General features: G+C 39.7%; 1 protein-coding gene across 3 annotated transcripts in view; it reads right to left on the bottom strand.

Annotated features, from left to right (window-relative positions):
* Positions 1 to 455: 455 nt before the first annotated feature.
* Positions 456 to 15,761, bottom strand: part of FLRT2 (fibronectin leucine rich transmembrane protein 2) — a 106,682-nt gene continuing 91,376 nt past the window's right edge. For all 3 annotated transcript variants that reach the window (XM_032624158.1, XM_032624159.1, XM_032624156.1), the window contains exon 2: positions 456 to 8,450. In XM_032624158.1, coding sequence (XP_032480049.1) covers positions 6,091 to 8,073 — 1,983 coding nt within the window. In that variant the 5' untranslated portion in view covers positions 8,074 to 8,450 and the 3' untranslated portion in view covers positions 456 to 6,090. The remainder of the gene's footprint in view (positions 8,451 to 15,761) is intronic.

The following is a 15,761-nucleotide window of genomic DNA, read 5'->3' as shown; positions in this document are numbered from 1 at the left end:
ATCCACTGGGTGAAGTTGTGGTATCTCCATCACTAAAAATCTTAAACACTAAGAATTTGTCCTGAAGGCTAGTCAGTCTTAAGGCTAGTCAATTGATTAAGAGTCAAGAAAACAAGAAGAGTCCATGGAGCCAGGTACCATTATTATGATTATTATTTTGGATTGATTTCCATTCTGTGCTCAATGGGAATTTAAGAGGTTGCCTTTGTAATTACCAAATACAATTCCAAAATTTTCAATTACCGGATGTAAAGTTGAAAATTTAATTCAATTGAATTCTGATCTTATCAAAGCACTCTCTTTGTTTCATCTATTAAACACCAAGATCCTCTAACCTCTTTCTCTCTAGATATCTAATATACAAATTTGATGCATTATCAAATTTACCAACAGGTATATATGTCTCTTTTGTTATCTCAGATATTTCGTTGAGTTTAATGAGAGAATGTAAAGTTATTACATGGGCTCTGAGACACTGGAATATGTTAGAAAACAAGTTTATTACACGATCTGTGGGTTTCCTAGCAGCAGAGTCATATTTTTCTCTGAATCCCCAGTAGAACCTAATAAAGTACTCTGTAAACAGTAGATGAAAAGTAAATATATTGGATGAACAAATGTTTTAGGAACACGGTGGAGTAGGAAATACGCTTGGTTTGGCTAAGACTGTATTTCATTCTTCTATGAAACCTCTGAACTCAGACCAGTGCCTGGGACATAGTAAAAGTTGTTTCATAAACTCTTTTGAATGAAAGGTATTCCTTGACTAAGGGTCTGGTCTCCAGAGTAAAGTCTGTAACTCTTGGCAAAAGTAACCAAGAACACATAGACATTATTTTGCATAAAATCTCCCAAATGTAATATGAATCATCTGTTACAACCGTCTTTCATAGTTAATTCTCCAACAGAGGTTCTGCAAGTCATTAATAGTAGTAACTGAGTGTCATCATTTTATTTCCTGATTCAGTCTCTGTCAAATACACTGTTAGTAAAATGGCCAAGAGGGGTTAGAGAAAGGGCTTCTGGAAAATCAGGAGATAATCCCGAATTGAACTTGAGCATATGAATACATACATTTTCATGAGTGCTTATTGAAAGTATGGGTGGATGAGCTCTATAAACAATTCTGAAGTAGAAAGTACCACGAGGATTCTTAAGGAAAAGTGACATTTAAAATGGACAGTGTATATTATGAAATAGGGCAAAAGACTATTCTGATGAGATAACTACATTGGCATTTATCTATATTCTAAACAACACAGATTTCACAAACACAAAATAATATGCTCCATGTATGTGTGTATATTCAAAAGATATTCATAGGAACACACAATTTAGTCAGGAAATAGAAAAGAACGTGAAGATTTCATATAAACCCCTCACACAAAAAGAGTCAAATGGTCTTAAAACACAGAAGTTATCTTCAAGGTAAGAGAAAATGAAAAACCCTACTACCTCCTTCATTCCATCCATGGTCCTCCATCAGGAAGTGTCCCTCATTTGTCTTTGACATGAACCAAGCAAGGATGGGCAGTATCCCAATGAACTTACTCAGATAAACACAATGTGGTTTCTTTTTAAAATAAGCCTTTACTGAGTATATCAACAAGGTACTGTATAGTGTAGAGTGAAGTTTGTAGTTAACAAAGTGTGCGACACAGTAGGTCTCAGGGGATGTGTGATGCAGAATCTTCCAGCCCCTTGCAGTCCCTTGTCAGCGAGAACACACTACACAGAAACCAGAAGCAAATCAACATACGGCTCAAACAATAACAAACCATCAGGATTAACTTTTAGCGAATATATACCGTTCCCACGAGGGACACACAGTGGCGACGCCTTCACCTTGCCTCAGAAAGGTTATAAATCTTACATCCCATGGATGTCTTTACGAATACCCCTGTGTGTGATGTGTGTGTGTACACAAGTGTGTGTTTTACACTAGTTAAAAAATGTCTGTTGTGATGGCCTTGCTTTGTGCTCTTCTGGTGGGTGTGCTGCTAGAAAAAGAAAAAAAAAAAAAACTTAAACTATAGCAAAAGGAATGTGATTTTTTTTTTGTTGTAACAGTATCCCCAGAATAACATTGTAACGGTACATGTTATAACAACATGTACAAAACTTTCTCCCCACAATCAGGGACAAGCATCCCCCATTGTCAGCAATTGTCTTTCGACCCCACTGAAGAAATTAGAGAGAGGTGTAAACTACTGCTTCCTACATTAGTATTTTGACTTAAAAAAAAAAAGCATCAGGCAAGGTTGGACAAAACTAATAATGAAGAGGAGTTTTTTGGTTTGTTTTATGTATTTATCTCTTTCTCTTTGGGGCTCCATTTTCTGTTCTGCTTTCCCATGAAGTTGGAAAGGTAAGTCATGAGCAAAACTATTACTCTCATATTCTAAAGTGAAACAATGTCTCCTTGTTATAGGGTAGAGAAAAGTGCTAGAAGCTAAGAAGTAATGGAAATTGATCACTTCATTGTTGCAAGTTGTAATGGATTCTGCAAGTGAGGTTAGCTGACCAAGCTATCTGCTGTCCTCCCTGTGGACAGCAACTATATTGTCTTGTGTCTGGAATGGATGCTCTGTCCACAACATGGAGAGCTTGTTCTCCTCAGTGAGGAAGGAAGTTCTAACTCCTGTGGAATGACTAGGACTATTATGATCTAGTAGGAAATGGAGCTATAACATCAGCTATTTCATTCATCCTTTTTACCAGACTGGTCACATTATATATTTTTTTTAATCTCTGGGAAAACATGTAACATATTTTCAACAAACATCCAGATAACTAGAAATTGCATGATTTCTCACAGGGTAGAATGTTTTCCACTTCTCACATCAGAAAAATAGGCAGGAGGACACCCTTTGTGTCTCTGCTTTTGATTGTCCCATGCGAAAAGTTGTTAATGCATTTGACAGTTTGAGGGAAGCTAAGGGCTTCTCCCTATTCAAATACATCTCCCAAAACAAGTAGGTATTCATGACAACACTGGGTATGAATAATGGTCAGTAATACCTGTGTTCTCATGGCTATGCCTTTTCCTTTTGGAATTTCTTCTGCACAGTGACAGTTACCTAGCTCTGAAAGTGGACACATAGTATCTGAAATCATTTGATTTTGTCAGACAGCATCAAGCTCTTTAAAAGCCGGTATGTATGGCTTTGCTCATGGTCTTGTCCTGCACCTTGAACCGTGACTCTTGACTAATCTCAAAATGCAAAATAATGTATGAGCTCAAGAGAGGTCCAAAATACAGAGTTGATGTATCAGTAAAACATTCCCATAACAAAAACACCATTCAAAGCATCATCCACCACTGATGGTTGTTACAAATTCCATGATGTGCTTTCTATCCTGGTGTAGGTGAGACCCCCAGGTACACTATTACAAATAGGAGAGTGATCTCAATTTTAACAGTCTCTGTCATGTGCACAAGCTCAGAATTAAGTCTATAACTAGATTCTATCGCTTCAGAAATGTCTTCTAGCAAAGGAACCATTTCAGATCATCCTAATCATTTCACATGACCAGGTCTCTGTCATAGGACTTAAGCCCCAAATAATTCTGTGAATCCCATAAGACATTATAGAAACCTCTCTAACCTTGGTTTTCTTGGCTCAAAGAAAAAACATTTGTTTCAGCAGCGAAGTATCCAGCTGGAGGTTATACACACAATACAAATAAATGAGAATGATTATTTTGTGGATAAAAGGAAAAAAAACCCTCAAAAATCAAAGTACCATCATTTGAACACATAGTTTTATCTACACAGCCAAGGAGAAAGGGACAGTGGAAGGGAATTATCCAGTTAAATACACAAAACCCCATGTCATGGTCCTGCATTTCAGATGGCTTACTGCTACACTGATCACTTTCACAGATTGTCTTAACCCTTCACTGTGTGGATCAAGCTTTAAAAAAGCAACAGACAAAACGAGCTAGCTAATAAACTAAAATGAAAACTGAAGTCACTTTAGAATTAATTCAAATTAATTAGTAGTTAATTTCAGCTCAACTGACTGCACAGTTTCAATTCTTGTGTCTATAACATAACTTCAGTTATATTTTCTGCTTATTCTGAGGGACAAGGGAGATTAAAACATATGAGTTGGGGATATATTATTAAAGAAAATAAAGCTCTTACTATAAAGAAAAACTTGCATAGCATTTTATACCTAAACTCTTACAAAGTAGACACATCACAGTTCTATTTTGTTAAAAGTAAGAGGGACAGAGAAAGAGAAAGCAAAATGATTGTGACATTAACTTCATATGTTCCTAAAATAATGGCTGGTGATCAAGGAAACATGCAACACAGACTGAAATGCCTAAATTTGATTTTGAAAATAATTTTCCAAGGGTGTATTTTTAGATAATGTATGTGTGTGATCGATAGCCCTTCTACAACTAAGGGATGGAAAGGAGTACATTATACATGCTTTCTGAAGATGGACGTTGCTTCAAAAAATATCTAGAATTAAGTCTGGACATCCTTTTCTTCTCCATGCCCTCTGTCCTATGCCCTGCTTTGCCAAGATTAGGAGAACAAGTCTTCCCTCTCAAACTTGATCATTTTTTTTTCATCTGTTATGCTGTTAATATAAGATTGATTACCCCTCCACAAATCCCAAAGAAGAGGAACATCCATGACTGAAAGGAATAAATGAAATTTAAAAAATGGAAGGTCAAAGTCAGTTCAAGGTGGAAACTTGGTATTGCTTTTTAAACAAATACGTTATTTCGCCAGCTTTGATGCGTCCTTACAGAATTATTAGCAAGGAGAATTAGTATACATTTTAAAGTGTATATGGATATTTTGTGCAACCAAGACTGGCATCCATGATGTTCTTTTGAATTTTGAAGAGAGGGGGAATGACAAATGTTGTCTCTACAGCTAATTACGAAAATATACGTGAGGTGATTGGAAGACAAGAATTTCCGAGGGAATAAAGGTATTAATTCAAGCTATTTCAACATGATACTAACAAAGTTAGTTGATATAGTATAACAGAACCACTGATCACTTGCTTTTGTCTAAATGGTATCAATAATTTTTACATAACAAGTTTAGTATATTCCAAACATTGATCCCTTGTTTGTCTAAATATCATGTTGACATAGCTGCAGTGAATCTACCCAAATAGTTCTCATTATCAAAAATAATTCCATTCAATATAATTCTTCCCATTATTTTATTAGCCTCTTCTAAAAAAAGTATTCTAGAATATATCTCTGATGAATGTGATTCAACCTGACATATGATTTGAACAGTAACACTTTTAAAGGGAGTTTTCTTGCTGGGACATCCTACCTGCCCCCGAAGATGACTGAAAACAGACTCAGGTCTCTCACTGTTTCACATAGGGCCAGGGAAGCCTGAAGAGTGATTTTCAAGTTCCCAGTCAGAAAGCCAACCCCTGGGTTTGACTGTCTTTTCAAATCTTATCCCATTTTCTTGATTCTGCCAGGATGGGTTAACTTATCTCACAGGAACTGACTTCCTCAAGATATGTTTTCTGCATTTCCTCCTTTGGGTCAAATCAGGGTGACTACCTCCTTTCTTATACTCTAGAAGTTTTCACTTTTCTTCCAGACCAGGAAATATACAAATAGCGTGAAGATATCTGGGGTCATTTTTGGTTTTATGCCTATTATTTATCCTACACTGATGAGTCCATTTTAACCTGCCCTTTCATCTGACCACCAATTCTAGGAGAGGAATTTGTTCTGAAGCTTCAACAGCAAAGTGGTGAATTGCATCAGGAGGAAGAATCACTCATTCTTTTACCTTAGTATTGGGTTCTCATTGTACAACCCTGTACAGTACTTCAGCAACTATTTTTTTTTTTTTAAGATTTAAAAAGCAAAGAGTTACAAAACTGTTTGTAATTAACTTGGAATAGAAAAGATAGCACTTTTTTTAAATCCCATTATATAGTACACCGTATAAATTACAGAGTATTCAAATGCACAAATGCATCTGTGTAACATTTATCAAATGTAATTCGCGTGTCTTTATGTGCACACATGAGTGTGTTCTCGAGAGTCTTACTGTCCGCGTTTGTAATGCTGGACCTCTAGCTGTCACGTATGGCAGTGCTCCAAGTCTGGCACACTGCTGTTGCAGTATCGCATGTTGTTGGGGATATGGCAGTCTGTGTAATTAATGCCCCCATTTGGGGTGTAAATGGGCTGCAGTCTGAAATCTCCTTTAAGGAGCTGATCGTTATTTAAGGAGACGATCTGAAAGCTGGTTTCTGTCATCTCCAGGATGGAATTGTCTTTTTTGGTGCCTGCCTCGCAATAGTCATCTTTCCGCCGGCCTCGGTTGTATTTCCACTTCTGGGAGGTGTAGCGCCCCTTTTTGTGCATATGCCAGCAAAAGACACCGAGCAGGACCACAAGCACAAATATCACCGCACCCCCGATCAGCCCCGCCAGCAGAAAAGGGGAGCCCATGCTGTGGGAAGTCGTCTGCTCATGGCTGGAAGCCGTGTTGCTGCCATTGTTCACATAGGAGGCATGGGTAGTGGCCTCAGAACAAATGGTGTCTTCTACAGCTCGGTAGTTAAATGCATCCAGTGGCACTAAACAAATCCGATAAGTGGATCTGGGCTCTAAATTGACCAGGCTCAGATGCTGCTTCTCACCACTGACAATGCGTTCCTGAACGATGCCCCCCACCAAACTGTGGCCCATTTTCACCCATGTGAGTTTGTACGCCATCACAGTAAAGAGAGAGAGCCAGCTGACTTGAATGGAAGTGTCATTCACAAAATGGATAGAGAGCTGGATCCGTTCAGAAAGAGGCGGGGTCACTCTTTCTCTGCCATCCCAGTCAGGAATCGTGGGGAGTTTCGATGCCATGGGAGTTAGAGGCGCATAGCTTCTGCTAGGGGTCGGGACAGAGAGTGTGGGAGGCTGAGTTGTGGGCGAAGCTGAACTTAGGGCTGGAGTGAAGAGAGGCAGGCCGGGGGTTGTGGTGGGACAGGACAACAGATTCATATTCAACTCCCGGACTGCCATCCCCCGGACTTGTTCAGGACCTTGGCACATGAAACCTCGCACATTGAGAGATGAGGGTATGTGTTTGAGCCATTCCGTGACCCATTTAATACTGCAGTCACAGAACCAAGGATTATTCCGAGCAGTGAGCTGCTTCAGGTTGGAGAGGTTATCGAAGACCCCTTGAGTCAACACGCGCAGCTGGTTGTTGGATATATCCAGCCGTTCCAGCTTCCGGAGGTTCGAGAAGGCTGTCAAAGGGATGTGGTTGATCTGGTTATCCTGCAGATAGAGCCTCATCAGGTGCGTACCTGGGAGGTCAGAAGGGGGATGGGAGAGCGAATTCCGGACAATGGAAAATTCCTTGAGCTTGGCGAGGTGGCTGAAGGTGCCCTCGGCAATGCCCTTGTTGGTCAGGAGGTTTCCATCCACGATCAGACGCTCCAAGCTGGTGAGGTTCTGAAAGGCCATGTCTGATATGACGGCAATTCGATTCTCATCCACTCTCAGCTCTTGCAGGTCCACAGGAAGCCCCACAGGCACGCTGCTCAGGTGATTCTTGGATAGAAACAACAATTTGAGGCTAATGGCCTCCCGGAAGGCCCCATCTTCCACCCCCACCGTGGATATTGAGTTGTCATCCAGGTGGAGCTCTTCAAGCTTCAAGAGCTGGGCCAGGGCGGCCCGTGAAATGGTCTGAATATTGTTTTCCTGCAGATGGAGAACTCGGACGTTCTTGGGAAGGTTCATGGGGAATTCATCCAGTTGGTTCCCATACAGGTACACGGTGTGCACAGACTGTACGTTATGCAGCTCTGCAGGAAACCCAGCATTATTAATTTGGTTGTTGTGGAGGTAGAGTACAGTGACGCCCTCCGGGATCCCAAGAGGCACTGAGGTCAAGCTTCGCTCGTTACAGTAGACAAAGTTCCTGTCGCAGCGACACACGCTAGGGCACGCCAGGAGTTTTGACACTTGTGAGTAGAGCCCCAGGGAAATGAGAAGCCAAGATTTCAGGAAAAAAGCCCTCTGGCTGGGCCCCTGTGTAGTCTGTAGGCCCATTTCTGAAGTACAGAAATAAAATACGATGTGGTAGTGAAAAGAAAAAGAAAAAAAAAACAAAAAACAGATAGCAAAACCAAAATGATTGAATGCAGTTCTGTTAAAGTCCAGAACTCCAGCTAGAGGAAAAGTCCCGAAGGCCAAGGTCAAAGAATCTTCCTGTGGTCTCTGGTCTTATCAGCCTATGTTGCCCTCTTTGCTATTGTCCTCCATGTGCAAAAAAATTTCAATAGGGAGAACTTTTCACCCAGGCAACAAGTGAAGCCAAGTTATCAGTGGTCAAAAGGGGCCCAGTTGGGTAGGCAGAATCCCTTCTTCTGTGGTCGGTCAGGTCAGTGTGGATCAGCCTATGAACTTGGTTAAGTTCAGTCTGCAATCTGTTGTAGGAAAGTAGAGAGAAAAGAGTCAGTTAAGGGTAGTGAGTGGATTAAGTGCTGATCTGACTGTGGCTTTTCAAGAATGCTGTGATTCAATGTTCATTGCAGCACTATTTACAATAGCCAGGACATGGAAGCAACCTAAGTGTCCATTGTCAGATGAATGGACAATGAATATTCTTTATTGTAAAGAATAATCTTTATTCATATGAATGAATAAAGAAGATGTGGCACATATATACAATGGAATATTACTAAGCCATAAAAAGAAACAAAACTGAGTTATATGTAGTGAGGTGGATAGACCTAGAGTCTGTCATACAGAGTGAAGTAGGTCAGAAAGAGAAAAACAAATACCGTATGCTAACACATATATATGGAATCTAAAAAAAAAATGGTTCTGAAGAACCTAGATGCAGGACAGGAATAAAGACGCAGACCTAGAGAATGGACTTGAGGACACAGAGATGGGGAAGGGTAAGCTGGGAGGAAGGGAGAGAGGCATGCACATATATACACTACCAAATGTAAAATAGATAGCTAGTGGGAAGCAGCCGCATAGCACAGGGAGATCAGCTCAGTGCTTTGTGACCACCTAGAGGGGTGGGATAGGGAGGGTGGAAGGGAGACTCAAGAGAGAGGGGATATGGGGATATATGTATACATATAGCTGATTCACTTTCTTATACAGCAGAAACTAATACAACATTGTAAAGCAATTATACTCCAACAAAGATGTTAAAAAAAAACCCAAAAGCAAAAATATCACTGTGATTGGGACTAAATGCTCAGGGAGTTGGCATTAAGTGACATGCTAAATAATAATAATTCAGTTGAAAAGGTATTCAAGAAATGAAAACGATTCAATTATCTTTATCATCAAATGGAGGCCATACTGTTACCTCTCACTATCAATGATCATATTGTGAATTTCACAGCACAGTCAGTGTCTTCTCTCAGAGATCTATTTACATATCCAAACAGGCAGGCACAAGAGGCCCAGGGCTGAATCCATTGAAACAATGATGACCATCTACAAATGCAACTGGTCGCAGTCATATTTCAAGATGAAATGAGTGACTGAGCAACGAATACAATTTAAGGGAAAAAAAATTGTGAAACCCTTTCCAGTTATAAACAAATGCAAAATGGGGACTGATAAAGTTATTTAGAAAGATGCATCCTTCTGATCTGACACTGTGATGAAGCAGTTTAAAGGTGATGCACAGAAACAGAGGTGATGTCAAGTCAGAGAGAAGACTGCTCTTTTCTTCCCCACCTCCTCTCATCTCTCTCTGCCTCCCAAATAGCCCCCACTTGAGTTACTCATGACACATTTCCACTTATCCCCTCTTTTGAGACCTTCAGGTTCAGATGAGATACACCATTGCGATTCCTTTGAGAGTTGACAAGCTCATGACTGCGAATAAAATTATTTTCCAGCAACTCAACCTTCCTCCCATCTGTATGTGTTTTCCTGCTTTTAGGAAAGGACTTTCAGTAAACTTTGAAATGTTAGAAGACACAGTTGGGGAAGTAAAGGCAGTATACAGATAGTAATCAGACCTTCTTGCTCCACAACTGTTCCGTCTATTTTTAGATTAGAGAAGTAAAGAAGTTAATTGAAAGGTGCCAGATTTGATTTCCCTACAAAAGAAGCTAACGTGACAGGACATGGCAAGCCGGAAGTCTCTTAATTCTTACCAATACACAACAATTGAAACAACTTATATGTAAAGCACAGAGGAACTATTTGAAATTGTTCCCTTAGCTATCTTTAGAAAGGTAATTAAAAAAGAAAAAAAAAAAAAAAACCATTGTAACTACTATTTAAGTGTCCAGACTCTTGGAAATTTGTTCTACAATTTGAAATATTGTGAGCCATCTAAAAAATGCCTTTGATGACCAGAAACGGTAATATTCATTTTTCTATTGTTCAGAAAACTTAAAAAAAAAAAAGGAGGGGGTATAGGGAGTATCTTTCCAGGCAAAACAGATGGATGTGATACTTTATTAAAAATTAAGCATTATTTAATTTGTTAAAAATTACAAATATATGTTTTATCACATGGAACAGGAGTCATCCTCTCTGCCAAAAATCTCCCTATACGCTTAAAGGATAATTTATAATACAACTAAGCGTAGAGCAGGAAAAGCGAATTTAATGCCATCAGCTTGATGCCATCCCTAGCTCAGGTTTCAAATTCTCAAACCATCTCAATGTTCCCTAATAGTCTGCTACTCAAATGTGATCTCTAGTGCAACAGCACGAACCTGTGAAGTTGCTGGAAACAGACTACACATTAGCAAGAGCCTGGGGCGTACACGTTAAAACTAGAGAAACACTGCCCTAAACACAGTGCCGTCTTATTTAAGTTTTCAAATGTTTTAATTTATTAAGTGTAAAATAAATGCAAGAGCATGTCAAATGATTCATTTGAGAAGAGTAAAAGCATAAGGCATACTAATCACTTTTGTCCCCAGGAGATGGTCTCAAATTGCATCTTATATGTAAATGACATCTTACAGGTAGAGTAATGCAATGACTAAATATATCACTTGGCTTCAACAGACCCTTGAAAAATGTATGTCTGAATGACAAGCACTAATATCTAGGAGGAGCTTAAAGAGCTATTTGTAATCAGAGGGGGCCTACTTTCATAAAGCATGCTTTATTTAAGAACAAAAATCTGTTTGGTGCTATTAGCATTTACTCTTCAAAAAATGTAGGAAAGTGAGACCAACAGAATAGAATCTAACACATTTTTGAGTATTCCATGGGAATCTTCAAAGTGTGATAGTAGCACACAATGAACAGAATTTTCCAAGGGAGAAAACACAGCTGTCCCAGGGTCTTTAAATTCCTATGTAAAAAGAATAGATGCTTCTCAACTTGGCATTTACAAGCCAAGTTTTAAGGCCTTAGAAACAACAAACCAGTGCTTGAAGACAGTAGAATTTGTTTAGAAACTTCATCAGTGAAGAGACTCAAGGCAATAATGATTGCGAGCTAACAAAGTACACAGGGATCACTGGAGACCATCACTGTGCATCCAAATTGCAACTCTTCCACTTGCTTCAACTGTGTCCTCTGTAAGGAGAGAAAAAGGCCTATCAGCCAACCCTTTGCCCCAGGCCTTGCTCTCTTGGCAGGTGGACTTTACTCATGAGTGGTTCTTGTATAATTACATAAGAAGAGGATGTGGTCCTGAAGAAAGCTCCTAATGGGATTACATGGGGCAAACCGTCACTGTTTATCCACCTCAATAGGAGAAAAGTCCCATCTAGATCGAGCTGTGTTGACCAGCTATGGCAAGTTCAGTGTTGAAAGAAAACAAACTCAAGGTTTTCTTTGTGCTTCTTGGGAATTCCATAAAATAACGTGCATAATAGACTTGTCCTAATTCCTGGATCAACAACTGCCTACATATTATATCAGCCAGTAGACTGTATCTTTGTTCAAATTAGTGCAAGTGTAAAACTGCAACCACCTAGGCAATAATGATTTTTTTTAAACTTAAGTAAGGCTAAAATCTCCACATTCTCCATATTTCTCCCACTAAGGGGAGAACTCCTTTTAGACCTTAAAATGGAGACTGTATTTATAGAGAAAGCAGTATAGTATAATGATCAAAAGCATAGCCTCTGAGTTCTCATCCCACCTCTGGCACTTATGAGCTAGATAAATTAGTTAACCTTTTTTTTTTTTTTTTTTTTTTTTTTGCGGTACGTGGGCCTCTCACTGTTGTGGCCTCTCCCGTTGCGGAGCACAGGATCCGGACGCGCAGGCTCAGCGACCATGGCTCACGGGCCCAGCCACTCTGCAGCATGTGGGATCCTCCCAGACCAGGGCACGAACCCGTGTCCCCTGCATTGGCAGGTGGACTCTCAACCACTGCACCACCAGGGAAGCCCAGTTAACCTTTTAAGTCTTAGTCTCCCTATCTGAAAAATGGGGATAAAATAGTTCCTAACTCAACAGCACTGTTGAGAGGATTAAATAGGATAATATTTGTGAAAAGTTATATGGTGCCTGACACATGGCAAAAACATAATAAATAAAACTTTTATTCTCTGTGTACTTGTTATTATTAATGATATCCAAAAAGGTGAACTCCAAAATGTAGAGTAAAATAAAATCACCTTTGACTAACCAAGTTCTCTGTACTGACACCTCCTCCAGGATTTCTCAACATCAGCAGTATTCAGATTTTGAGCCAGATAATTATTTTCTTGGGGAGCTGCTGTGTACATACAAAGATGTCTCCAGACATTGCCATAGGCATGTCCCCTGGTGAGGCAAAATGCCCCCAGTTAAGAACGACTGACCACCCCATCTTACAAGTACCTTAAAGGGTTAGTATTTTTATCTTGATTTTATAGAGGAAGGTGAAGATAAGTTTCTAATAAACAGAGCCCATAAATGTTTTGTGCCATGGCCACCAGAAAAGCATGAAAATGCAATATGTTTTTCATTCATTTATTCAGCCAATATTTATTGGGCACTGGAATGATGATACCATCATGCAGAGCTGATATGGTTTTTGCCTTTGTGAGTCTTAAAAGTATAATGAGGGGAGAGAAATGAATAAGCAGGGAATTATGGTACTGTGTAAAGATCTCCAATCTCAGGGCATCAGGAAATTATGGTACCATGTAAAAAGTTCTAATCTAGTGCATGGGGTATCAGGAAAAACACAGCAGAGGAAGGACTGTCTACGTGAGGATCTGAAGGATAGTAAGGTGCAAGCCAGGGAAGAGATTCCAGAAGTTCTGCACATGGACGGTTGTAATGTGGACCAAGAGGTGAAACCCAGCCCAGCTCAGAGAAGGAACAAAACTTTGACTGCACAGCACTTTCACCCAACTCTTTGCTTCCCACAGAGATAGTCCTGTTTCTAGAAGTTAATAAACAAACCCATGTTTCACAATCATTAGCCATTTCATTTATAAGTCTCTAAAGGTTGATAACAAAAAGATTTTGCATTACAAGATGGATTTCAAATATTGAGAGCAAAAGGTGTGGGGTTTTTCTTCTTTCTTTCCTATTTGAATAGTGCACTGAGTATGTCTCCCCTCCAGGAAATGAGAGAATGTGAAGAATGGTTTAATGGAAGGTGCTAGGTAAAAACAGAAATTTTCATTTAAAGCAGAAAAGAGTTTCAAAAGCCTGAGTGTAAAACAACATGCAACAAAGGCTCTTTGGAAACAGCAAGACCCTGACCCTGCCTGTCTGTTAAAGATGACAGTAACAGCAGCAGTTATGCCAGGCTACTTTTTAACTCTTTTCATAGGAACTGAGACTCAAAAGACATAAATCATGGAAGAGCTTTCTGCAAAGTGTTTCTCTCCTCATGTTGCCTAAAAAAGTTTTTAAAATTAATTCCAGGGGCTCTTAATAAACTCAGACTATAAAAATCATAGTACAGAAAACAGGCATTATCTGTAAGCACTGCCGATTCCATAGTATAATGACACCAGGACAAACCTAATAAAAACCTTAATGGTTTCGGCATTGGCTGGATTGTGCCAAGACAGCACACTGCCTGGAGCGATGCAAGTGAAAAAGCTACTGTTGATGAGCTTTTTTTTCCCCAGAAAAGTTTCCCTGGATACATCAGACTTAGAGCTTCTGGAGTTAAGTTTGTGCTTAAAATCGACACACACAGGTGCAGAATCCATAGGCCCAACTACACTGCAAATGTCTTTGTTATAATCTGGAAACACTAAAGCAATTTATAGATCTTGTGCACATTTCCACATTCCTCAAGATAGGTTATAAATACTGTTCCTACAACAATCGGAGAGTTCTGTAGTTAGCTGACCAAGATGTGGGAATTAGCAGAGGAATGCGGAGGAAAATATAACAATAGCTACCCCCTAACTTGAAACCATTTTTCCATCTCATTCACTGAAGCTCAGTCAAGCTCCTTGAAGTTTTTCTCATTAGACAGATATTTTTCTTTGCCAAAACAAAGGGAGAGAAAGAAAGGAAGAGGGAGAAAAGGAGGGAAGGAGGGAAGGAAAGAAAGGAAACACTTTATTTAAACAGTCGACAATTTTCTGGCTCCAGTCAGTCTAGAATGGAAAACATTAAAATTGGACCAAAAAAGAAAAAAAAAAGAAAAACTATTCTCCTGACAAGCATAAAATTCTCTAACACACTTGAAGGGTTGTTCTCACATGGTTTCCAATGCAGTTGGTTTGAATAATAGGGCTAAGTTTAGAACAAGTTACAATGCTAAAAACTCAACTGCATAAGCTTTGAGGACACCTTCATTACTGCCATACGCTTCTCTCAATCCACTAGGGAGCTCCCACTGACCATCCCCTGGGTTCATGTAAATCTGTATAATCTAGGACTGCAAGACTGAGTCTTCACGGTATTTAATAAAGCCCACTGGTGAACAGACACTGTTAGAGAAGAATTTTATTGAGACAGCGCCAACAGGATTAAAAAAAGAAAAAACTATATGGTCAATAAAGGATGGAATTCCCTACAGCTCATATCTATACACTCTTCAACCCATTTCAAAGGGAGGTAGTTCAGCAGTTATTCATACATTCATTCATTTGCTCAGATACTGAGCACCTCATGGATCGGGCATAGAAAATAGCTGATTTCTTAGACTCAACTTTGGGAGAGATTTTTCGCATCATCTGATCCAGTGATTCCCCATCCCCAAGGGTCATCAAAAACACTTAGGGAAGGTGATGAAACATTAAAGTTCCTGGGTCCCACCCCTGCAGATTCTGGTTTGACTGGTCTTCAAAGAAGGCTGGGTAGGTACATTTTGTTAACTTTCCCCAGATGGGTTTGATGATCAGCCACTTTAGGGTCTTACTACCCAGCCACTCACTAATCAGGAACTGCTTTCAGGGCATCGAGACAACTGGTCCTTCTTGCTTCTGGATCAAATCAACAAGTGAGAGGTAGAGGTGGCGTGGGGGCATGGAAAGAGCAAAGGGTTTGGAGTCAGAATTTAACTTGACATCAGTGCAGCCACTCAAATGGCATGACAATGGACACTTAACCTCTCTGTACATCACCTTTTTTCAGCTCAAGAGGGGATAATAAGCCATGTTCACGTTGGGAAGACTAGATCTAATGCATGTAAAGTAACAAAAAGCACCAACTAGGCACTCAATAAACTGTGATTTAAGAGAGGTAGAGATTGTATAATGAGAAAAAGCTGGGTCTGGGGACAGTTGACCTGGACAGCTTTCCCACTTACTAGCTGTGCTAATTTGGGCACATTACTTCATCTCCTTATGTCCCAGTTAACTCATATGCAAAATGGGGAAAATGAT

The sequence above is a fragment of the Phocoena sinus genome, chromosome 2 (genome assembly GCF_008692025.1).
Source record: "Phocoena sinus isolate mPhoSin1 chromosome 2, mPhoSin1.pri, whole genome shotgun sequence".
Lineage (NCBI taxonomy): Eukaryota > Metazoa > Chordata > Mammalia > Artiodactyla > Phocoenidae > Phocoena > Phocoena sinus.
The sequence above is the reverse complement of the archived record's forward strand: the minus strand, read 5'-3'. Positions and strand labels throughout refer to the sequence as shown.